The 25,745-nt window shown below is 40.6% G+C and overlaps 1 protein-coding gene across 2 annotated transcripts in view; it reads left to right on the top strand.

The window, feature by feature from the left end:
• Positions 1-25,745, top strand: part of COMMD1 (copper metabolism domain containing 1) — a 79,965-nt gene that overhangs the window by 16,349 nt on the left and 37,871 nt on the right. For both annotated transcript variants that reach the window (XM_009282597.2, XM_009282598.1), the window contains one exon: positions 3,809-4,090. In XM_009282597.2, the coding sequence (XP_009280872.1) occupies positions 3,809-4,090 (282 nt within the window). The remainder of the gene's footprint in view (positions 1-3,808; positions 4,091-25,745) is intronic.

Raw genomic sequence — 25,745 nt, forward strand, 5'->3', positions numbered from 1 at the left:
AAGCACAGAAGAACCACTCATGTTTTAACTTTAAATTAATCCTTAGAAATATCAATAAGGTGTATTCACTGTAATTTGGTATTCTGTGTAATAAATGAGCATTGTTAAAAGTGATGGAAAGAACTGTTTGTAATGCTGTGCAGAATATGACTGGAAATACATTTTTTTGCCAAGTTAAACTAAAACATTTCCTCAAGCTTAAAAAAAAAAGTCCGAATTTTAACTGTGGTCATTCATATGAGCAATGGAGTAGAACTACGCTTATTTAAAGAATGAGTTTTAAAGTGTTCGTACAATAAAGGAGATGGAAGAGCAGCACAGACCTTAATTGTTCTCTCATTCTATGTAACTTATATCAGGTTTTCTGTCCACAATGCAATGTTTCCAAGTTTAAGATGAAAAAGAATATTAAAATGAGTTGCTGTTCTTCTGTGACTTGAAAACCTTTATAGCTGGTGGGTTTTGTTGAGGAATTTCAAAGAAAATATGTCTTCGTTAATATCTTCGTGCAACTATACTGAGGTGTAACTCATTGATTGCTTGTACCTGCTTCCAATTAAAATTTATATTCATTTTTTTAAATAAGAATTTTTAAGTAGTAAATGTCCTATTTCCAAGCTGAGAGAGATTCTAGTCTGAATGATGGACTATATTGGTTTGTTATTTAGAGCATGCATTTTCTGATAAATATTCCACCAAAATACAGTATGGTTGTTATCTTCTGGTTTCTTAGCTGTGTACACATAGAGTATTAAGCGATCCATATTGTGTGTACATGTGCACACGTGTCTGTGTGAGAGAGAGAGAAGTGATTGCTAATGATGATACATGGTTTCCTTCCTCTGTTTTATGTGATAGTATTTTGGTAGCAAACTATATCAGGGTGCTTATAGTACATGAATGTTTTTAATGTAGCTTACACTGGATCTTAACTAATCGTCGATATGTTGATGATCTTTACCAAACAGGCAAGTTTAGCTGTCCTGTATAAGCCCTAGTAATATTGTTTTGTCATCCTTAGGCTTAAAACTGCAAGCTTGGTCATAAGCTTCCTCTTTCGGATATACTTAGAAGTCAGATTTTTATCATGCGTCAAGCACAATAAGGAACTTTTGTGTGTGTGTGTTTTATCAGCCTAGCAAAGCACCACCAGAAATCTTGCTGCATCTTGCAAAAAGAGTTGTTGTGAAGGGGGTGAGGTTAAAAGAAACCCCTAAGAATTACAAATGTGAAATATTTGAGGGTTGTAAAATCAAGCTGAGAAAAGGGTTACCTGGTTATTTGATCCAGTGAATCTGGTTTAGGTTCACATTTCATGCAGATTAGATGTTTCTCCATGACGCGTTTGCTTCATTCAGTGCAGAGGATGCAGTTTGTGTTCTTGGTTCCTGCACAGGAATAAAACAGAAGGCAATTTTCTGCACAGCTGAACTGAGAAGAAAGTCTGCATCTCAACTTGATCTTGGTCTTGACAGGGCTTACATAAGGTGCTGGGGTCTGGGGTTGTGGATTCACCTCTATTCCTCCCCCCCTTCACATAAACCAACACAAAAGGTGTACATAAGTGGTAGCTGGTGTCACAGAACACGCAAACAGATCCACACACAGATGTAGTGATATGAAAAATATTAAAACAGAAAATACTCCACACTGCTGTTAATAGACCTGTTCATGTAAGGTGTGGATGTAGGAAAGGACTGTAAGTCTAAGTAGTTTTTCTTTTGAAAATGAAAAGAAGTGCTTTTTTCACTTACAGCATAATTAGATACTACAGGATAATTACCTCTTAAGTTAAATATCTTCATGATAAAAGCAAACAATATATATACAGATATGGTGAATGCCCTATAGAAAAGACAGAACAGTGCACCAGGCATCTCAAATTTTATAATAAATTGGCAGATGCTCCTATTAAGCTGGAACCCTGATACAGCTGAGCAGTTACTTCTGGTGTGGATTGCCATTTCTTTTCTCGATCACGTAACAGATGGCAGCTAATCCATTGCGAGAGCGAGGGAAGGCAATGCATACCTCTTAAAAAACAAAAGAAAAAACTATAAAAGCTTCAGGAGAAAGATCTTATACACTGGATGATAAAAGGCAGTGTAACTGTTGTAGATCAGAAGTTGTTGGGGTTTTTTGGGGGGGTTGTTTCTGGTTTGCTTTTCTCTGGGAAAGACTCAGGGTAAGGAGGATGCGGTGGTCTATCTGCTGAAGGTTGAGCACATCACGATGTTGGCTTTACTCCCTTCAGAGCAGCAAATCTGCCACTGTTCTCTGTCGCTTGTGTGATATGTGAGCTCTTTGTTTTGGGCTAGTTCTTGTGGTTTGTTTGGTTTTTTTTACCTGCCGTTTTATTTCAGGCCACTCCTGGTGTGACTAAGGTTGCATACTTTGACATCTGCCTGGTCAAGAGGAAGGTGGCAAAGCCTGCCGGTAGCTCACCCCACTGACAATTTTAGTTCATTGCTGATGAAGTGGGGAGAAGCAGCAGGTCTCACATCCTCAGGAAGCTCATGGAGCGCTAACCCATCGGTTTTTAGATGAGCGATACCCAATTTTGCAGACAAGCAATGTGAAGCACACAGTGTGCATCCGGCCAAAAGCCACACGGTGTCACCCCCTTGGCTAATGAGAGCGAGATCGTTATTTCCCTGAACGCGTGGAGTATGGCACTAGGAATACCATGTCAAGGAAAATTAAATCGAGGCAAATCCCAAGGATTGCAGTGTTGGCCACACTTCACCTTGCTGTGCTCCACATTGGCTCATGCTTGGAGGTGGCATGTTCACTTAGGGTAAGCTGCATCCATTTTGGGTGAGAAGGAAGCAAAAGCTTGAAACTACGATGGGGAAACTTAGCCACAGTTTCCTCTCTTCACCTCCGGTCCTCCCCTCCCTTCACAGCCGTATTTAGCAACCATTGCCAGTTAGGCAATGCAAATTTAAGGCTGTAGGATTATCAGCTTTGAAAAAATAGTTGGAAAAACTGGATATCTGTTAAAAAGGGGTTTGGGAAGAATAATTTCTGTTGCTGCACAGGGAGGAGGAGTAAATGATCGTTTACACTCCCTTGCAAAACACAAATACAGTATTTAGCTTGACAGAGTCCACTGATGCTTCGGTTGCATTTTTAAGTATTGCCTCACACACACGGACCCTCCCTTGGAAGACCCGTGCTCTTGCTGCTGCAGCCAGCACACCGCTGTGGCCAGTGCTGCAGACCCTGCTTGACTGGTGCGGTATTTACCAGTTTTGCTTCCTTGTTCGCGGTGTGGAGGTGGCAGATGAAGGTGTGGGTGTTGCAACGAGCTGGTATGTCTCCTCACTTGTTTCAGCCTTGGCCGGGGGCATGCCGTGTTTGCCCCAGCTTTCCTGTTTAATAGACCATCAGGACAGCAGTATCGTGCCAGGCCCCTGACCCAGTGTTCCTAGCAGTGACCAACTGGGTATGCCTAGGGCATACTGGGGGAAGGGGCCAGGCAGACAGTGAGAAGTCCCCTTGTTATGCTGTACCAGTACTGCATTCCCAAAGGCGCTCCCAATTTCCTCATCGCTGTTACTGATGCATTATCCTCCAGCTGTCTGGGGGCAGGAATCTGGGATAAGTGGTAGGCACTTGCAAATTGAGTTTTAATGAAAGTTGTCAGGTTATTTCCATAACCCAGCTTTGTTTGCACTATCCCTTTAAAATCTGGTATTTGTAAAACTCTAAAGATGCGACCTTTTGGTAGACTGTTCAGCTTAGACTGTTAAAGAGTTATTTTTGAGTAAGCTTTTCTCTTTTTCTCCTCTTATTTTCCCTACAGTCAATTGCTTCAGCGGACATGGATTTGAATCAGCTGGAGGCTTTTCTCACCGCCCAAACCAAAAAACAGGGTGGCATCACATCCGATCAAGCTGCAGTCATTGCAAAATTTTGGAAGAACCACCGAATAAAGATCCATGAGAGCCTGATCAATCAAAGCCGTTGGGATAATGTCTTGAAAAACATGAACTGGCGAGTGGATCTGAAGTCACAGTCAAGACACATCGATCAGATAAACACTCCTGTGGCAATCGTTGAAATGGAACTGGGAAAAAATGGGCAGGTAAGCTTTCTTTTGCAAAATATATAAACCTGATTTAGCTACGTATGTGCTGAGACATTTTACCTATTGCTGAATTCACTGCATCCAAATGAAGTCAGTGTATATTTCAGCACTGGGCCTTTAATGAACTTGAACTTGTGGTATCTTTGGATGCAAAGATATATTTTGGGTGGTGAATGCAATTTTTGCTTACTTTGTATCTTCATATATGTATTGACAGCTCTCTTTACATTAAGCTTGGAAAATCTGAGGATGTAGAAATCAACATAAAATCAGCTGTACTAGCAATTATATTTGTATTCCATGCACTGCAAAATTGATTAGTCTCCCCCCCCCGTCAAATACTAAAATTAGGTAATATCTGCAAAGTAGAAGTTGAAAAAAATAAGGTTTGCAAATTATGGTGATCAAGCATCCCTTACATTTTCAGACAAATGAGGGGAAAGACTCCTCTTTATTTTACATAACACCTATTTTCATGTTACAAGTACATCTTTATTACCAGTCACATTATGCAGTCTGGTCTTATCCGCCTGAAAGAGATATATAGCTCCATCAGTGCTGAACACTGCATTTCTTTTTAATCTTTATAATTCATATGAACGTACAACTAAAGGCACAACTTCCCATCTTCAATTTTTCTGTCTTTTTCTGACAGAAAATGTGTTTCAATTTGGTATCTTTTTCCTCTGCATGTGTTAGTGAATCTTAAAACCTAATTTCTTAGCAGTAGCTACTGCAAATTGTACCATGAGCTAATTTAGGGGTTTTGATGTTAATAGTTAGGAAGTTTCCTTGGATTTCATAATATTTTAGTAGCTTATAGCAAAAGAGTACCTGGATTAGGTATACCTGGAGTATACCCATGCAGACTGAATGGTTTAACTGAAACTGTGTGGCTATACCAAGGCCAAAATGAAAGTACAAGTAAATTGGCATCCTACTGAGACAGTATATATTGTTGAAGTTATTCTGTTAGTCCACTTTTCCTCTTAGTTTTTGAAAGGTTACCCTTCCCAAGTGCTGACCCTCCGCCTTCCACTTGTGTATCTCTGCAGTGACCAATACAATAATGGTGTGTGGTTTTAGTTTTTTTTCCTAGCCTCAAAAAAGTGGAGTTTTCTGCTCAGGATCTTGAGATTGGAAATAATTATATTTCATTAGTAACAAATGGAAAAAGGTTTTAAAAATAAAAGGTTACAGTGAGTACATTAGTTAGCAAATGGGAAAAATACCCGTGTTCATTAAAAAAAAATAATCCTTAACTCAGACTGTTGTATTTCATAAGGGAATTATGTAGTTAGTGACTCTTGTTCTGAAATTGTTTTTCCCCCGATAATGGATTATTACGGTAACATCAATCAACAAGTACATTTATATTTCTTCCACCCTGTGCAGCGAGAGAAAAGGGCATGCGAGAGAATAGACATTTCTGAGACACTGTAATTTCCTTTACCAAAGAGCCCCACAACAAAACCAGAATGAATGATTTTAGCAATGCATCTTCATATTTCAAAGGGAAGTGGTTGTGTGAATGTATTTTTTGAACTACGGTTAGACATAACTTTTGTCTCCTTTGCTGAGGACAGTGCAGTAGTGAGCGACAGCAGTCAGGCAAGTCTGACTGTCAGTGAAAATAAAGGTATTGGACTGTACTTACAGAAATAATCATGGAGTAATTAGGATTGTCATCACTTGAGTCAAAATTGGGATTTATTTTAAGGCGTTGTGGTTTCATGTAGTCTTTAGCTTTGATTTAAATAGATTTTCTGCTGCAAAGCTTCTGGCTGAGGCAGTCTGCAGCATACTCGCATGATGGGCTGAGGCAGGGGAGGTGGGGGAACCCCGGGACCGAAACAGCAGCAAATGGGTTGCTGGAAGAGTTCATCCAGCCCTCAGCCTCTTCCCACGTGTGTTTGGGGACCTCCTGGAAAAATGGACCTCCTGGAAAGATGGTCGCAGAGACTTTACTGCTGGAGGTTGAATGAGTGGTTCTTGCACACTGGATCCAGCCCACAAACTTAAAACCATCATGTTTTATAGCCTTTATATGTATTTTTACTTTATTGTTAGCACATTTATATCTGTTCTAAATACCAAGTTTTGTAGCACATCAAATACCTGTACGCTGGTACCCTTCTGAAACTTAACAGAGAGAACATCTTTTCTAAAAGGTTGTCATTCATAGATGTGATTTGGTGAATAGTGAAGATCTGGATTTGTAGAAGAAAGCTGGCTGATGATTCAGGAGTAAATTATTCAGAACAGACTGTTGTCATTTGGACACTTGATAGCAGGGGAATATACAAATGCATTGATGTGTAACGAATTGACATTAATATTTCATATGTTTCAACAGAAGCAAAGAAATGCTCTGTAGAAAATGTACCTTTCCAGAATTTAAAGTCGCTCTGATTCTTCTCAGTGTCTCCGGACTGGGTTTAGATCTCTGCCCAGCAGAAGGCCAGGCAGTTTGGTGGAGTGTCTGCTCCTTCTGCTTCAATAAGTAACCTTGCTTTCTGCTTGCCATCTCTGAATTTTAATCAGTCAGTTCTTTCATGATAGTAAGAATATATGTGTAAGAGCTAATATGGCTAGAAATGGGGAATTTGATGTGACTGGTTTATAAATGTCAGTAGACTGAGTTTACATGAATTACGTCAAATTTCATTAATTTTTCTGATGGGAGAGAGATGTTTCTGGGTTTGAGAATCCATTACAACTTGCATGAATTAATTCTTACTATCCTTGGCATTACTGATAATAGAAAAAAATGAACCCTTTCCTCTTAAGTGGTCTTAAAAGCACTTCTAATGATAAACATTCGGAAATACTGGTGCTCCAAACTTTGGGAAGCTTGGTTCAGGATCTGTAACTTGCAATTTAAACTCTTCTTCAGTAAAGATTTTACAGCGACATTTAAAGTTTCCTTTATGCTGGTGACATAGTCTTTATACGTCCTGGTTAAAGGCAGATGAACATGCTAGCCATGAAGTACTCTGCTTTGAAAGCCTTTTTTCTTTAACAATATGACTAAAAATAAAATCCTAAAGTAGTTGCACTTTTGCCTGCATTTGCCTTCATCTGTTCATGATATTCAGCATTCGTCACTGCCAGTCCATTCTTTCCTTTTGAACAGCTCATCTTTTCTTTTGCACAATGGTTTTATCGTCCTGTACCTCTATACCTTGCTGGCTTTCTCTTAAAACATCTATAGCTCCCTGCCCCCTTCTTTACGTCCTTTTTAATCTTGTTCTTCCTCTCTGGGCATCGCTGTAAAGCTCTTTTGGCATGAAATTTCAACTGGACACAAATCTGCCGGGAGGGATAGCGGAGTGAGCTGGAGAGTTGCCCTTCTCGTGCCCTTCCTGCCCCGCTGCACCAACGCTGCTCCATATGGTGAATGGTTGCTGCCGCACAATGTTAGGTTACCTGCAGATTTCAGCCACAGATTTATATCTGACCTTGTCATTAATAGAAAATAAATGCATTGGTTTTGCACTGTGGCTTGGCATTAAGATATATTTAAACTTGTTTTATGGACTTTGTCATGTTATTTTCCTTATGAGATGTGCCTCTCCCTTGGGGCTGCGTTCTTCCTACTTGTATTCTGGGCTGATTTGCCAATAAGTTTTAACTTTCTTGCAGCGTTATATATTTTGCAGTTTAATATCTGAGACTGATCAAATGTTATAGATTAGCCTGAGTATTTGCTCTTGGCTTTTATGCTTGAACTTATTTACAGGGTGGGTATTTTCATATATATTTCTTTTCAGTGTTTAAGACATTGGTAATCCATGTAATAGCACTTTTATTGGAGTTTTGTGGGATGCTAAGCATGTTTTATGAGCAAAGACTATTTTCTGCCCTAATTTAACATGAAGTCTGGGGTTCCACTGCAGGATTCTTCCCAGAAAGATGTGAGGAAATCGCAACAGGATTATGGATTAGAGGTTTTTTTCCCCAAACATTGTATATTTCTTCTCTTTCCTTTTTTAAAACATCTACCTGACAGAGGTATCATAAAACTTAGTTAATGGTATATGGTAGGTAAATACTACTATATAGCAAATACTAAAAGCCACAATATAAGTTATGAAATTAGGATAACTTCTTTCAAATTTAAGGGCAAATAGCAGCCTTATCATTTTTCTGAAGTCTGAAATCACCAGGGATGTATATTTTTATATAAAACAAACATCTTTCTTTAAAGAACAGGCAAGCATTAGTAACAGTCTTTTGATAAATTGAAAAGTCTAATATTTCCTAGTTCTGACTATATTTTGATTGCCATTTTAAACTCTCACCAGTGAGATAAATACTTCATGATGAAAGGACTTGCTAGCTGAAGTGATCCTTTCACAGAAGAATTTACCTGATACTGAAAAAGTAAGAAATGTCAGCTTGCAGTTTACCTTAGGTATATCACATCTGCTCTCTGCTAACAGCTGGGTCCAGACCCTGGTAATTCAGAGAAAATAATAATAATAATAATTCAGGTAATAATTCTGATAATTCAGGTGCAGAAAGAATTCATAATGAATGTAGACAATTGTCATGTGCTATATGTAGGAGGTAAAATGCTACCAGGATTTTGAAGGTCTGGAGCTTGAAATTTCATCAACTTTTAGTTTGTATGACTATGAAGATTTAATTCTTTTAATGTTCTGGGAAAGAGTGAAGTAGGTCTCAAAGTAAACTTTTGGAAGATCAGAACTGTATCTGACTTGTTAATTATGTATATTTTATGTATATTCTACACAAATTCAGGTTGAAATTTGTATCAACCGTGCTATAAACAAATGATAAGCTGAATTCACACACGTTGACAAATACTAAAATTAAACATGCTTTCACAGTGTAATAAAAAAATCTTAGGATTTAGCTTCCATAAATCTCATTGCCTTGCTAGGATTACAGACTGAATGCCACTGAGGATCTGTTGGTGTTTTGCACAGTTTTGTAAGCATGGGTCCCTTGGTTTCCCTAGGCTGCGGTTATCTCCAGCAATAGCTTTTATTGCCTAGGAAAGTCAGATCAAGAAAACGTCATGAGTAAACTCATGCTATAGGGAGGAATGATTATGGCTGCACTTGCTTTTGCCTCCGTGTGACTCCAGGTCAGGCTGCTTCAGAGCTATCTCTGAAAATAACTTCAGATAATAGACTTCCAGTCCTTTTTACGTAGGATCTATTCTGAAAAGACAGACTGCCTTTTGTGAGATATCGGTATGGGCAAAACGATGCTTGGGGACATGAAAAGCAGTTCTAGGTACCTGAACCAAAATAAGGGCAGCCTGGCCTGCGAAGGGGAAGGAAAAACAACCACCAAACAATTTTTCCTTTCCAGCCTTAATCCATTTTAATCTTTGTAGTTACTAACATTATTGGAACTATGTTCTGGTCAAAAATGGGAAAGCGCGCAGGCATTTAGAAGCTGAATTGATCAGCTTAACCTCAATGGGCTTAATATTTTTATGTGATTAAAAATATAAAACCCGGTAAGTAGCAGTTAGTGGGAAAAAAATCACCTTGGTGGCCAAGCCAAATGTAATCGCTTGAGCTTTTGTTCACCTTGGAAATTTATGAGCTGGAGGGAACAGTTACATAAGGCAGTACAGTGAAAAGCAAGTAAAAACCAGAGAGGGCAACAGGTCACTCGGCACAGAGAAAACTGGAACACAGTTGGCTGACTTAACTCAGTTATTTCCTTAATCCTCTGCATGGCACTCTCTGTAGTCCTTTGCTTCAGCAGTTCAATTTTTGTCACCTTCTCCTGAAAGCAAAGTGAAATTTGGGGAACAAGAAGAGAATTTTGTTATTTGTGGCTGTTGGGGTTTTTAAGTATAATATGTTACAGACAGAAAAGCATTAAACTGAGATATTAAATAACTGTCCGACTTGAATTGTCACTTTTCCACTGTATATATTTGACAGTATTTTTTTCATGAGTACCTCATCTGTTCATCCTATACGAAGCAAGGATATTCTATAATTAGTGGTACTAACGGTTTCCATCCTTGTTTATTTGTGCTATGTATATACACATACGGGTGTGCAGGCACACGCGCACACATATATTCCTTGTCAACTGTTTTTACTCTGGAACTGGATTTGCTGAAGTAGCTAAATAGAGTAATCTAAGTGAGACGTAAATATTTTTGATTGTAGCCAAACTCAGGGTATTATGGGGAGAATTCTGGATTAACTGAAGGTGAGCTGTATGAAGGTAGATGTTATCGTAACAATGCATATTTACTGCCTTTCATCTGCCGAAATTCAGATTCAGTCCTGGACCCTTGAAATTTTTTACCTTCTCAGAAAATACATTGAGGTCTTGGACGTTATGACAGAGAACTTGCCATCTGTTATGTATTTCATACGATCAACAAATATTTTGCAATCTAACATCAATCTGGCATTCTCATGCAACAATAAAATGATGTGTAGCTTTGATGAAACACCCTCCAGAGCCATCTCTTGGAGCCTTAGGATATGGACTACGATGATGCTGTGGCAGGGGCAGCTGGGTTCAGCAGATCTGTCTTGAAAATTGTTTCCAGCAAATGCATTTCATCACTCAGCTACACCTTTTTCTGGAATTGGCGCTACACATTTATGAGTTAGTCAGAAGGACCTGTTCTTCCTCCTTCTGCTGCTTCTTATCATCCCTATGTTATCCCTGTCTGCTCGTGGCTTTTCTGGAAGTCCTCGCTCTGGTTTTCTACCAGCTCCCTTGCTCCCAGAAGTGGTTGGTACACTTTTGGAACCTACCCTTAGCTAACAGCCCTCCATCCTCATCCTGGCTCCCCTACTGAAAACATTTCTATAGCTTTTCAACCTTTTCTTTGCTATTCCTGCAGCACTGGGTTAAGTGTTGTGGTTTAACCTGGCAGGCAGCTAAACACCACACAGCCATCCACTCACTCCCCCACCCAGTGGGGAAACCAGAACAGTAGGGTACCCTGAGAGTTTGCGGTGGTGCATGCTTTGAGATCTTCAAGACTCAAGCTGGATAAAGTCACTGCGGTCAGACACACGGTCAGGGTCTCCACCACAACAGACCCGAGCATTTAGCCAGCAGACTTTCAGGTGAAACAGATGGTTTCATGTTCCTTGTTCCTTGTTTAATCCAGCCGCTGTGTGCGTTTCAGTTCCTTCTCTATTCACCGAACCTCACGTGGAAGATTGAGCTAAGAGCACGTTTCTGTTGCTTTTGTACTTTGTGCTTTAGTTCAGTTCGAATGCGTAAACTTCTGGCTCAGGAAATCAGGAGTTCAGCTTCAGCAGAGGGAGAGCGGTTGTTTGGGAACTGTGACACTGAATGTTGGGGGGAAATGTCTGCATTTCCCATATCTACCAACCAGCTAGAGATTAAACCTCGCTGCAGCAAAACCAGGCTTTAATTGAGGCGAAACGTAGTGTAAGGCTTGGAAAGATGGAGCTTTACTGTATGAAGTGGAAGGTCTTTGGAGATTTGCAGAAGGTGAGAAAATTGAAATGGAAAAGGTAGATTAAAAAATGCTGCCATTTCTCATTGTACTTGTACCAAGCCTGGGGGAGGAGGCAGAGGGGACCGCGCTTGGCCAATGTGATTGATTCCTGGCTTATTAAAAAGCAACTTTGCAATGCAAAGATTGGGTCTGTTGGCTGCCATGTTGCCAGCTGTTGAAGACCCAGAGAGAGCATTTGCTGGTGTGAGGCCTCCTAGGGGTAAATATATAGGAGTTAGTGATTTCTTTTGACACTGCTCACCTTTTGTAAAACCAGCAGCATTTAGTTTGGGTGTGAAAGTGAATGTATTCTGTTTTGTGAAATAAATTATCTTGGGATACATCCCAGAATAAATATATTTTATGAAATATATTTACCCCAGGAGGCCTTCAAGGAAGGGGAACATGGTTGAAGGACCAAAACTTGTTATCTCCACTAGCTTCTTTTTAACAAAAGTAAAAAGTTTTGCTTGATTCTCAAAAAAAAATTTTTTTAAGTGGAATTTCTTTGCTGGAGAGTCTGTATATAGCATCTTAGCTCCAGTGTTGCTGGCCATCTGCATTGTTCAGAAGACTTGGATGTCAACATTAGCAAGTAATTTGTTCTTAGAAAACTCAGGGGAAAAAAAATTGTTATGAACATAAGTGCCCACTGCATTGGCTGACAAAGCATCTTGTTTTTACAGGCCTAGCCTGGCCAAGTACATTTAAAATTGTTGTTTTACCAGTTGGCCAGCCTTCCCACTCTTGAAAATATGCCACGTTGCCGCTGAAAAGTGCCTTGGAGATCCAGGTTTGTCATGGTCTCTCTTGGGATCCTCGAATAGTAGTGTTCAGGGGTGTAAATAAGAACAGGTTCTTACTTAATTTACTTTAATTAGGAAGAGCTGCTGCAGGAGAAGGTATCAGAAGATATAAAATTGCAAAGCTGGCACGTAATTGGGGAGAAACGCTTGTAACTCATGCCCTTCTTTGCTGCTTAATCTTTTGGATTCTCTTTATTTTGTCTTAAATAAATGTATATATACACGCACACTCTTCATAAAAGCTGGACTCCAGCTTTGGCTGTGCAAGAATTGATCCAACAAAAAAACCCACCCAACAGTACACAATAGCAAAGCAAAGTCACTGCAGACTGTACAATTAAACTTGCCATGTTTCTCTGCGTGTCTTAGCTTTTTGAGGGAAGAATGAACCTGTGTTATTTCTTTTGAGCAGCTTGTATGTTATCTGCCAACAGCTTTATTTTTTCACCTTTCTTCACGAATTGAATTCCCACGTGGTGAGCAGTTCTATTAATACATTAGGCAGCAGAAGGCATGGGCAACAGGAGAATGCAATTTGTAGGCAGTTCTCAGTATAATCTTTTTATCGAGGAGATATCTCTCTTCTAATTTCTAGCAAGTTGTGGCTTTCTGTCCTTCTAGTGCTTCTACTCATATGTCTCGTCCTAGTTAAAAATAGAAAAAAGATAACTATCACTTTTTTTCCTTCCTTTTCTTCTTATCATTCCCTTTACAAAAATCTCTAACAGATTTGGCTGGTAGCTGCTGGAATTTGTTGGTGTACAAAACTCCCCTTGGCAGTTGGTAACTGAGCATTAGTGCTGAGGTGTTATGAGCTCCCTGTACAGAAATGTAGTTAATCAACATGTGAAATGTTTGGAATACTAGCGCTGCGTCTGCGTAAAAGCAAACTCTCATTCCTGCTGCAGATGTTCTCGCTGCTATCAGTTTATACTAGTAGCAGTGGTACCTAGGGACTTTTAGATGCCAGGAAAAAAATTTTGGGAGATGCTCGTGCCCCTTCCCAAGTGGGTGAATTAAGACTGTGGGAAACAAGTCTCTTCTTGCAGATATAAACTTCCATGTTGTATAGGTCAGGTTTTCAGCAGATGACGGGTGGGAGTTTGCACCGAAGAAGCTCAAATATTTCATTTGCAGGTTCACTTACCTCCATATTAAATGGATTTGTCTTACAGGTGCACCTTAGTACACTGGCCTTTGTTTCATCTTGTTAAAAACATAGACCAAAAGGAAGGCAGTAAATAGAAGTGCAATGGAAAAATCACATGTGGGTCTTAAGATGGTAGTTTTGGGTTATAGATCTTTTTCTTGCAGCAGCGTTGACTGACCTTTGCTACTTGTTCTCACCATTGCACTACCCTGGTAGTTATGCATTTACAGAATTGAAAGTCAAAATTGGCTGAGTGAGTCCAAATTAATTTTTTTTTTTTGTTCCCTCCTTGCCCTTTTTATTTTTTCCCAAATTATTTTTAGTTGGATCAATTTGTTGAAGGGACAGGGTGAGGGCAAAATTGAGCAAAAGAAATGGAGAACTCTGCCATGCCATTAAAAAAATGCTCTTTTAAACATAGGTGTTCAAAGGATCACCTGTTTTAAATCCTAGCTAGTGGTTTCTTGAACATGAGAAGTAAAGCAGCTTTCCTTGAGCACTAAGGATAACCTCTCCAAAGTGCCAACATTTCCTCAAAGAATGGAGGAGGAATAGAAAATGAGAGACATGGCTGTTGGACAAGTTCAGGATTGTAGACCTAATCTAGAGAAGTGTGGAAAAGGTATCTGATTTGGAAATGAACTAAAATGGTATCTGGAGGTGGGAACCTGCTAAGATTTCAAGAACAGAGGAATCTTGGTGTTTTAGCAGCATTAGTATTCTTTGTTTCTAGAAAATTTCTCAGCTACGCACGTTCATGACTGTCATTAATGAGGAACATGATTGAAATACTTGTCTTATTACTTGTCCAATTATTTTCTCCAATGTTAGGTGGAAATATGGCAAGCTGAACCACAGAGTTGGCTGAGTTGCCTGGAGTGATGCTAGAAATATGGGAACAGCAAGGAGTAGAGCTGAACGGCGAGCGAGTCCTGACTTAGTCACAGCTTGGGGGTTTTGTTGGGGGTTTTTTCCATTCAGTTGTTACAAGAAGTTGATTGCTGTCAACAATTTCATCGTCAAAATGGCTTTCCCTGTTACCTTGTGTGCCTCTTCCCCCCCCCCTTTTTTTTTTTCTTTTTGCTTGCTTGTTTTGAAAGTACTTACTGAGGCAGTGTGTTGAAGCATAAGCTTCCCTGCTTTTCTCTGGAAGGAGAATCATCACTGGGAGATCATCACTGGCGGTGCTTTTGGTTAAGACATCATTGTCCTATTTACTGCTTTAAAAGTTGAGGAAATTACTACTTTGAACATAATTCCAAGAGCAAGTCCTCTTCATTTAGAAAGAGATTCTCATTTTAGCTTATCAAAGATACAAAACAACCCTTTGATTAAGGAACCTCTCTAAGCTGTAATTTTGCATAGACCTTGACACAAGTGTTTTTTTTTCTGTCCTCCTTTCAAGTTGTCAGTTGCAAAACTCCACAAAGATAATCAGACATGCAAATCTTCGATATATTTTTAGTTCAACTCGCTGATGTATATTCATTAATATGTTAATAAGACAAGCAAAGCATAATTTAAATTGCATACGCTTAATTTGGTTAATAAATGCTTGAAATATAGTCCCATTTTTAAAACTAACCATACAAATGATGCCACTTTTCCAGGATTTTTTCTCTTAAGTCACAAGGAGGGTATAAAGCCTCTTGGTTTAGTGACAAAAGTAAGTTTCTAGTGCTTTTTACCCTGACCCTGTGCAACCAAAGGACCTCTGTGCTGAATTTTAGTCCTCCTTGTATGCATCGTCATGTTCCTAATGATTTAATTGTAATAAATTGCACCAATGGAGACCTAGTGAAGATTATGGCTTTGTAATTTGAGTTCCCAAACTGTACTAGGTGGAGTTAGGTAGGCAGATACAAGATGGAAAGAACAAAGTTTCCTTGTGTTCAAATATGGCTAAGCTCCACCGACGCAAATCAGGGGCATGCTCGCCCTATATTTAGTTTGCAGTGACCTAACTAAATGAGATCTTCGCAAATTACTACTGGAATTAGAATAAATTATCTGACAGCTTCTGGACCTTGGTTGAACATGCAAAACTGCTATCATATCTATTTCTTTAAACCTCTGAAGTGATATTTGAATGTTTACAGGCAATAAACTTTTAAGTCAATCGATTCCATTTCTGTTGAATAGCTCTCAAAAGTGGAGCTGTGCTTTAAGAACTATTAAAAAAATGTCATTCCATTTAACCTGTAAATATGCCACAGGACTTAAGAAAATGCGTTTGATAATGGCTTTTTTTTGTTTTAAGACTTCAGCCTGGAAGGCAGCATCTTAAAAGGACTCAGCATTGAGGAGAGTCTCTAGCATATCCAGTTACACTGGCCCGGCTTATTTGGTCTGAAGTGATGAGGCATGACAGATCACGAGTGCAGTGCATCATGTTCAGAACCAATAACCCCTTTCAGAAAATTACATTTCTGCTCTAAGCAGTCATTTTGAGTTATCTGCAGCTAATTTTAAACTGCATGCTTTTATGGAAATGGAGCGCTTGCGTTTCCCAGTAAATATCACCACGATGCTCAGAGACGGCTGTAAAGTGCGACTGTCTGGGAAAAAGCTCAAGTCTGATCTATCTTAATTAGACTGGAACCTGTTCCTGCCTACAAATATCTTGATTATATGATGAGAACAAACATGACACTTGACAGAATTGGCTTTTGTGATACCTACTGCTGTGAGGACGTGAAAAAGAGCTGTTGATTCACATGCTCTCTCTCACTGAAGGTGCAGGCATTGGCAACAGGGTCTTCCCGTATTGTTTCTCTTCTTACTGACCTTTTCCACTAGAAGATAAAAGGTACTAATTGAATCTAGTCAACTTCTGTGTGTAGTAAAACGTGCTTTTTTTCATTGCCACTGCTGTCCTGTGGTGTTTAGGTCGGCATCGTTGGAGTTTGAGCAATGAGACACGTCTGCATCCAGCCAGTCACCTGGAGTTCACCGGGGAGCACGTGGAGAAACCCAGGCTGTTTGAGGGAGCAGTAAATCTGGTTCGGTTCAGGTGTCTGCATTGGACCATTCCCTCAAAGCATCTGTTTCCATGGACTCCCAAAGGAAGCATGACTAGCTCAGCTCTAGGGGCCTGAAGTTTGTCTGAACCACATAGTGTCTAATGATGGCTTAACAACCACTCTTCTCAGATGAACGGTATGGATAAAACCTTGTTGCTTAGTTCAGCTCAGGGCAGATGAGGCAAACTGTCTCAGCCTTCGTTTTCTGGGAAGCAAAAACAGAAGGGAAAGGCAGCTCCTCCATTTATACCAGGGGAAGAGTAGTCAAGTGAATGTCATTAAACCCTGTCAGCCTAAGACGTGCAGGCTGCTGGGTGGCAGAGACCTGCATTTGCATTAAATTGAAACTCTTGGGGTAAAATTAACACAAGATATAAATGAAAGGATAAAGAAACCCTCTTTAAATGTGTGTTTCTTTTTTTAAAGTCATATTAAACACGCATTAAGTTTTCAGAGCAGAAGTACTTACACATGTAAACATGCCAAATGCAATACGTGACAGTTATGGTGCTGATAAGCAGCGATCCAAGAGCACTGAAATATCATGGTCTGGATATGATGTGTGACCAAGCCACTTCAGGTCATAACGCTTTCCTCTGCAGACGAAGAGTCAAGCTTAGTGGATGCTAGGGCAGAATAAACAGAAGAAAGACAATACCCACAGCTGAGGGCAAGGATTTGAAAGGCGGTGGACAAATGGATCAGTTTCAAGGACCTGAAGCTTCTGTCTCGGGGTGGGAGGAAAAAAGAGAGGCTTGTTTTTCCAGGCACAGAGCTTGGAGATCAAAAAGACCTGCTCACCTCTGAAGGAAACTGTTCCCCAGAGCTGCTGGAGGAGAGCTTAGCTGAGGGACTTGTGGGGTTGGGCAATGCTGCCATGTCCCAGTGGCCTTGGGGTTGTCTGCGGGATGTTGGCTTGCCATGATCCTCATGCAGAAGCTAGCTGGTAAGAAAACTGTGGTTAGCGAATCTTTGTATTTTATTCTAAACCATCAACTTTTGCTCTGCATGGGTAGTACTTTACTTCAAAGAGCTTTGGACATTGTTTTTCTCAGCCATTGCTTTTTGGAAGAGGATTTTTGGAAGGGGTTGTCGGAGGTGTGATGCTGTGCTCCAAGCCTGCGACACAGCCTCATTCCTTTTGCCCCTTCTTGCGTGTTCCTTGCAACCCCCTGTTTGCATGACAATGTGCAGAGCTCTCCACAAGCCTTTCTGGCTCACAGGAGAGATTTCAACTCATACCTTTCTCTCGGGGCAGCAAGCAGAGCGCCGGGCCAGAGGGCTGAGTATTGCAAGCACTTTTACATGCAAACGGGGTGTGAGAAATTTGCTGTCAGCCAGGAACTTGCACATGACTTCCAATGCTTGCTGTGCTCCGGGTCAGCCTGGCTCGTGATCTCCCATCCTAAGAAGTGACAGCAGTGTCCAACAAACCTCCCTCCACTCGGAGGACAGGGCTTTCTCATTCGGGCAGAGACTTGTCACCAGGGCTCTCCCTTTGCCATCTCACTGCCTTCCCTGTTTGGCACCATTCCCTGCTTGAGCATGGCTCCTCTGCATGCTCCTTTCTTTTATGCCCTTTGCTTGGCTCTGGTTGTGTGTTTGTTTTCTCTCCTACACAGTCTGTGTTTCATTCACGGCCCAGAATAATAAGGGGCTTGTTGAAAGGGTGCTGCTAAGTAGTTTGTCTTATTCATTCATTCTCTCTATTTATTTAACATTTGTTTTCAGTGTGCATTGAATACGAAATTATGAATGTCTTCGTTGTTTATTTTAATACTATTTATTATTTTGGAGGCTCCTATGCAAACCATCTTCCTGCCAGAAAAATCCCATAAATAAATAGTTATAATCAGTTATGATGGTGGTATAATTCCCATTTCAAGGATACGGTCTGAGGACAGAGAACATAAACGCAAGGATTTCCATGAATTTTGGTGCCCAGCTTGAAAAACCCTCAACCTGAGTTCCCAGAGTGCTGAGCCCTGGTGGTATAGCCAGTGTACATTTTTGATTGCGAACCCACAGCTGTGACGGACATCAGTCCTTCTGCAAACCAGGCTCCAGGTGCCTCAGACTGAGCCTGGAGAAAACAGGGAACACACAGTGAGTGACCGCCTGGAAAAACATTGTTGGCGTGACTTGCCTGCCGTTTCACGGTCTTTCCTGTAAAGCCACAGCCCAGTTCTGCAGGGTATCATTCAGCTGCTTTAACCATAAGATCCTTCTTTTTCTTCCTGCAGTTCCCCATCTGCTTCACTCCGCACCTTCCAGCTTCTGCAACGCAAGTGTACCTGGGCAGCCCACAGACCACAGCCTGCTTCGCTACACAGCCCCCATTCATTGCCTGGGCACTGCCTGCAACAGAGTTAGGCTGGAAAAAAAATAGTATTGTATCTTGTCATGGCAGCCTGTATTACAGTGCATATGCAAAAGGGCAGAAGGTTATTTAAGGTTGCCTGGCAACTGTAATTCTGACATTTTTCTGTATTTTGATAATTTTGCGTTGTAGTGCTTGTGTTCTTTAATATAGTTTTTAAGAATGGAGGCGGAAAGAGTTTCTTAAGATTATGCACGCAGAAAATCCTGGCTTGGGCCTCCTGTATGCATACAAAAACGTTTACCTGTGGGCAAATAAGTTTACTTAATGGCTGCGTGCAAATAAAGGCAGAACACTCATGATGTTCGTAAGCCACTGGAGAAAATATTAGTGGCATTCTTCCAGCCAAAGAAAATCTGAGATGGAGGTATATTGGAGCAGAATATTAATACCTCCCCATCCAAAATCTGGGAAATGGCTTTTAGTGCTTTTCTTTTTCTTTCCCTGTTGTTAGAACCTAAGTCATATGCTGCCTTTTATCTGAAGTGGTTTGCCCAGAGACTTGAGCTCCATGCAAGTGTATGTACTATCTAGCCTCATTCTTCTCTTAACATCTTCCTTCTTCCAAATTCGGAAGTGCGAAGCAATAGCATTTTATACATAGTGAAATGTAATCATACGATTATATTGTAAGCACTCTGGTCAATAAAGTGAATCTCAGGCTTAACTAAGGAAGTAGGCAATCATGCAGAAAAATCTAATTTATACTGGTGTAGTAGGATAGGTGTAATGTGCTTTTGGAAACCAGAGCCTGCCCAGCTGCGACTGAAGTACACCCTGGGCAGGTGCTGCCTCTTTTTTTCTTGGCTAAAGTGCGTATTTTGCAAGGCTGGAAAGCTAGGCAGGAAGCACGTTGTAAAACAACTAGCATTGGGCTGTGTTTGTCCAAGGAAGTGTCTGTCATCTTTGACAGGGGAGAAGTGTTCCAAAGAAAATGACCTCTGTAGAAGGTCGTTCAATGTGTGGCATGTTGATGTGCAGGCTGTGCTTTTGAGATACTCTGCTGCTTTTCTATATTACAAGACATTGCTTGAAGATTGCCTGGGCATCAGTTACGATGGGTTTGCTGGTAGACAGGGGACTATTTCCAGGGTTAGCTGCTAAATAGGGGACTGCTCGAGAAGGGTCAATTGGGAGTGTGAGGCTCTAGTAGGGTTGCCTTGTGAGAGCCCGAGCCAGAGTCCTGGAGAGGGCTCAGACTCCAGCAGGTCCTGAGATGCAGGTCACCTATCAGCAGTGGCAGCATATTCCTCGCTGTGTTTGAGTCTTCCCATTTCTCCCTTGCCTTTCTCTGCCGCTTCTGCTCTCATTTCTTCTGCTTCTCCTTTTTCCCTTCTGCGCCCGCACCCTCAGGGTGCTGCTCTGCCTCTTTCCTCCCTCTTTTCATCCCCTTGGCTTCCTCCTTGCTCTCAAACTTGGTTCTTTGTTTCGTTTCAGCAGAGCTACCTAGGTTTTTTCCTTTATCAGAATTGTGCAGCACAGCAGAGGGCCGTGAATGGTCCCAGGTCAAAGCTGCCCATGACCATGTGAAGAGGCTCTCCTGGGAAAGGTTCAGGTTTGCAAGGTGTCTCCACTTGCTGTCTCTCTACGTTACTGTACTAAGACCAGTGCTGTATTATGGAAACAGCGTATTCTTCTTGCTCTGTGGCAAAGCTTATTTTTTTAGGAGGCTGTGAATAGATTACATTGTGTTCTTGGGGTTGTATCTGGCTTGTTTTTTTTTTTTTAAAGCAGTGTATGAAATCTTCACTTGAAACTGCGCATGAAACTCCTTGTCTATAATTCTTCTTCTGTGGATTTAGTGAACTGCAGTGTCAAAGTAGAGCTTTAAAAACAAGGATGGAGCATAAAGGAATTACTTGGCACCTGCATGTTCTAATGTATTCTAAATAATGAGCTTTATGTGGTAAGTTTATGTAGCTGAGCTGTATAATTTTGTTCATGATGATGATTATACTGAGAATCAGCCTTGCTTGTTGAGATACACATGAACACAACCCAGGCTCATTACCCTGGAGACTTGATTAGCAATAGTGCTGGGATTGGGCAGAGGGCAGCTTAAAAGTAAGTGTATTTGCATTTTAAGCTGGCTGTAGTTGCCGTGAAGGTATGCAAACTGCTCTCAATTAAAATTGTATGTCAGACTGTACAAATGATACTGCACGCTAATGCTCCGACATGTGGCTCTAAGGCGCGTGAGGACACTGGTGGTTCTTTCTGATGTTTTTTCCCCTTTGGACTAGTGGATCATGTGGCAATGTCAGCTTCAAACAGGATGCCACTAAGGGGTTTGATAGATTTACTGAGAGGATCAATTGTGCATGCGTTGGATGAAGTCTTCTGATGTCTTATTAAATATCAGCAAACCAAAGGGCCATCATCTTTTCCCCCCTTCCCCCCTACTTCATCTGTCATCTGGTTGTAGCCTGCACAAAAATCTTCCTCTTTAGACCTTTACTTTTGAGTTGGACTTACTTGAAAATAAATTCTGAGAACTGAAGATTGACATATATGAACAAACGGGTCCATTTATTTAGAGACTAGCTCTGTATGTTGCATATGGAAATAGTTTTGGGGGGGTTTTGCCCAGTGGTAAACATACTTCACACTACAAGCATTGTCAATGCAAAGCCCAGCATCCTGTTGACACTCGATATTTTTGACGGAGGCAAGGGTTGGGTCACCAGAGTGGATGGATTATGACTTTTTGTGCTGAAAACAAACACGTTCAAATCTCTTACACTTGAAATTATGAAGATGCGTTTTGTCTATAGTTTCTCTCTCCTCTGTACAAACACATCTTTATCTCTCAGGCTGGTGTTTAGACTTTAGACTTGGCTGGTACTAATTAGAGACAAACCAGGTGGAAAGCAATGAGTCAAATGTTGAGGAAAAGATTTGGCCTGTTTGAATCAAAGCAAAGTGCTTTATCTGTACAATCTATACTTCTGGATAAGCAGGAGGAGTTTTTCATGTACTTCCAGGGTATTTTTGGATATTAAAGTGATAGTGTAAGAACCTAAATAGAAAAAGTACGTCTTACAATTATGGGTGTGCTGCATCACCAGTGAAGTTGCCTTCATGCACAGTAAGTGCTGCGCTGTATAGTTAGCAGATTTGTGTGCTCATGGGCAGAAAAAGTCATGCTTTACAAAGCTAATGGCATATCTCCATGCCCCTGATAAATTCTGAGTATATTTTGTTTTATATGCAGTCTTCCATTTGCATAAACATCTGGACATAGCAGGCTATTCTGGCCTTTCCTGCTTTTCACTTTGTCTCCTCTTCCTTCTTACCTCTGAAATTTTCTCTCTGATTTGAGTCATTGCAATGTCTCGGGTACTCTTGTAACGCCTTCACAAACATTCATGCCTGTGGACTTTTATCTTTTTTGGGAACTTGTGTTCAAATTCGCAGGGCTGTACCCCTGCCAACTTGCTGTATGTAGGTGTGCCAGGAGCAAAGTATCCATTACTGACACGGAGGGACATTTGCAGTGTAGAGGAGGCCCTGGAGATACCCAGGGAGTGTTTCTTCTGAGGTTCCTGTAAGGCTAGAGATCTAGCTATTTCAATGGAAATCCAGTAGTCACTAGAAATAAATGCAGAGGTCTGCTTTACTCATGTTAGTACCAATGCTATCTCTATTCCCCTTTATTTTTTTTATTTCTGTTATATTAAAAATGTCACACGTGGGTAATACTTCTTATGTATCCCAGCACAGGACTGGAATACAGACAGTTGTTTCCATATTAGGGATGGAGATGGGGGGAATGCAGCGCTTATCATTTGCTAGTTCATTGCCAAAATTACTGTTTGCATTAAATATTTGCCAAAGCAGCTCTTCCCTGTCCACAGCTCTTTTTGTTTGTTTCCCTCCTCACAGGAGTGCAGGGAAACAGAAATTCTTGACTTCTTTCTGGATGTGGAAGAGCGATGGGTTAGTTCCATATGTCATGCTTATGAATGACCAGTCCCGATCCTAACCTTACAAAGATGCTGTTGTGTACTATATTTGTGTATCTTCAAAGATTTTACTTCTCTAGCATATTTCATTTATTGTGTTGCAGGTGGTTTAAACGTATATGGGGTCCTGCCCCTTTCTAATAATCCCTAGGTTAAGGGAATGTTTAAAAGGGGGTAGGGAAGTACATACTGTTTTTACACTACCGAACTGCTTATTAGTGTAATCTGCATCACTCTGGAGTTGTTTCATCCCCAGGAACATCATCATCACTAGGTTTTCTGACTGTTAAAGGAAATAACTTTTTTTTTTTTTCCTCCAAGTTGCAAGGTCTCTTCTCTTGCAGTAAGTAATACCAAGAATATCTTTTCTTTGTGCACTTGCCTCCCCCTTCTTTTTCCACCCAAGGAAACCAGAATGTCGAAGGGAGCCTCAGATCCTGTCTTGTTTGAAACACCTCCAGATTTCTGGCTTGCTGTCACTGTCATTGTGACAGCGTTGCAGTCAGGTACCATGGTGATCTTAAACACTGTCACACTGCCTACATGTACTTGTCAAATAATTTTTATAAGTTTTTTTTTTATTGCTTTGATTCCAAGATGATTAAACAACAGGCATATCTAATTCCCGCTGCAATGTCAATGCTATTTACCTTAGAAGAAACTAATTTTTAATGATTTGCTTAGTGCTTATCAGTGTCTTATTACTTTGTACTGCTTTAGCTTCAGGACAACAGCTTCTGGCATGGGAATCTCCCTGTGTAAAAGTGCTGCTCACTGAAATACAAATGGATCCCTACTTCTAGGAATGTGTTTCAAATGAACACTGGTAAGGAACTCTTTTGTACTTCTACTTTGAAAGTAGAAATACAAAACGACGTGATATTGTCCTAAATTCACTGGCCTTTAATTTATTCAGGAAGCAATTCTTAATGATCTTGTTCTGAAACCTGAAACAATTTTCTAAAACACGGGAAAATGCATTGTATACAGACGTCAAGGCCATGGCCACAGGCGTGAGAGCAGAACCAACTCAGAATTGTGTTTAGACGTTGATGGTGGCACCAGGGGGTGTATAATTTTCCTTCCGTGTGGCAAAGCCTCCTGTGATTCCAGAATCATGTTGGAGTTACAGGTACAACAGTATCCTACTCCTTACGGGGTAGGAGAGTAGTTAGTACCATGATTTAGCTAATACTATCTTGGAACAATTTGCCACATGGATTAAGATTGAAGTTATGTATCATGTTTGAGCGGGTCTAACAAACTGCCATAGCTGAAAGAGAGGTTTTAGTCCCATCTCACCTTCTCTGCTCCATTCCTTTCCCAGAAAGAGATTCACTTGCTTTACAAGGTTGATTTTTGGCCAGGTTAGTGGACAGAATTGGGTCACAGAAGACTCCAGTGATTGCCAGTGCTGGCACAGGGGGACCAACTGCTTGTACGAGGATTTAGGGGCTGGAGAGGGGGAGGTGGTTTGGATTTCTTGAGGGTTTTCTGGAAAGGGGGAGAGGACCTCTGTTTGGCTGCCTTGTGTAACTCGAGGAGTCTCTGCTAGAAACTTCCTCTAAGTGATGCTGCTCACAAGCTGGCTATGATGGTCGTGATTCTGAAGGGTTCATCCTCTCTCTGAACCAGCAATGCTGTAATTACTGGTTCTTCCTGACCTGAAGCATACTTTGTTTTAAGCAATCAAAATAAGCTAAGAATTTATTTTGAGGGGCCGTTAAGTTCGGTAAAGTCAACAAACAAGTTAATGAGAACTTAAACTGCATAAGCATATCATCATTCTTTCTTTTTTTCTCCTGTTCCATAGGTCACATAAGGACCAAGTGGCCAGAAGCACTAAAAACTTACTGTATACCAGAAGGTTGGGGGGGACGGAATAAATCTGTTGAGTGGGATAGCTTTCTCCTGGGAGAACTCTAAGAATATAAACATTGAAACACAGAAAATCCGGTTCTGTTATATCTAAATAACTTGTCATGTTGGCTTGACATAGGCTAATTTTCAATATCTAAAGTAAAAGGGGCCTTTTACTGATTTTTGAGAGGGTTATTTGTTTCTAATCTCAGGATCTGAGATTCAAAATAGTTTATTTTTTTTCCCCTCCTTCAAAAAGAAAGCCACAGGCTTTTTGCCCATGGGCTTGAGGAAGATAATTCTATCGAATTTCACAGAAAGGATCCTGTTTCGCTGTGGATTTATGAGGAGCTTAGAAGAGTGAAGCTAACTCATATTAGCAATAATTAGATTTAGAAATTAAGAGTGATATACAAATATTAAAAAAAAAAAAAAAATCAACTGCCAGGAATATATGGAGCTGACTGAATACAGAAACATGTGAATGTGAAAGATACAGTGGACCATCAGCTAAAACACTTTTCCAGCAGAGAAAATCTACTAAGAATTAGTGAAAGTAGATATTTGATCTTGCTGTTTCCCTGTCCCTTGTGCATACCAGAATCGCACATTCGCAGGCTTTTTCCCGGGCTGATGCCATGGTTAGATAACTTCCATAGGAGAAAGACCTGCAGAGTTTGGCCCCTCGTTTTTTTGGGTTGGGTGAAGTTACAGGGTGCTGAATAGAACATGAAGAACAGAACGTTTCAAATTTAAAATGGTGAGATAGATGTTGAGTTCATAGCGAAATAGCCTCCCATAAAGGAGTATTTAGATGCTGGCAACCCTGCTGAGTCATTCCTCCTGCAGAGCTTCCCAGGGCAAAGCCCTGGGGTTTTTTGTTAGTCTAAGCTCCATCTCTAAGGCTGTCCTTGGTTTTTGTGAAAGAGTACAGAAAGAGAGAAGAGGCCCTAGGTGATGAATTATGGGTCTGTTTTAC

Source organism: Aptenodytes forsteri, unplaced genomic scaffold (assembly GCF_000699145.1).
Source record: "Aptenodytes forsteri isolate BGI_AS27 unplaced genomic scaffold, ASM69914v1 Scaffold582, whole genome shotgun sequence".
NCBI lineage: Eukaryota > Metazoa > Chordata > Aves > Sphenisciformes > Spheniscidae > Aptenodytes > Aptenodytes forsteri.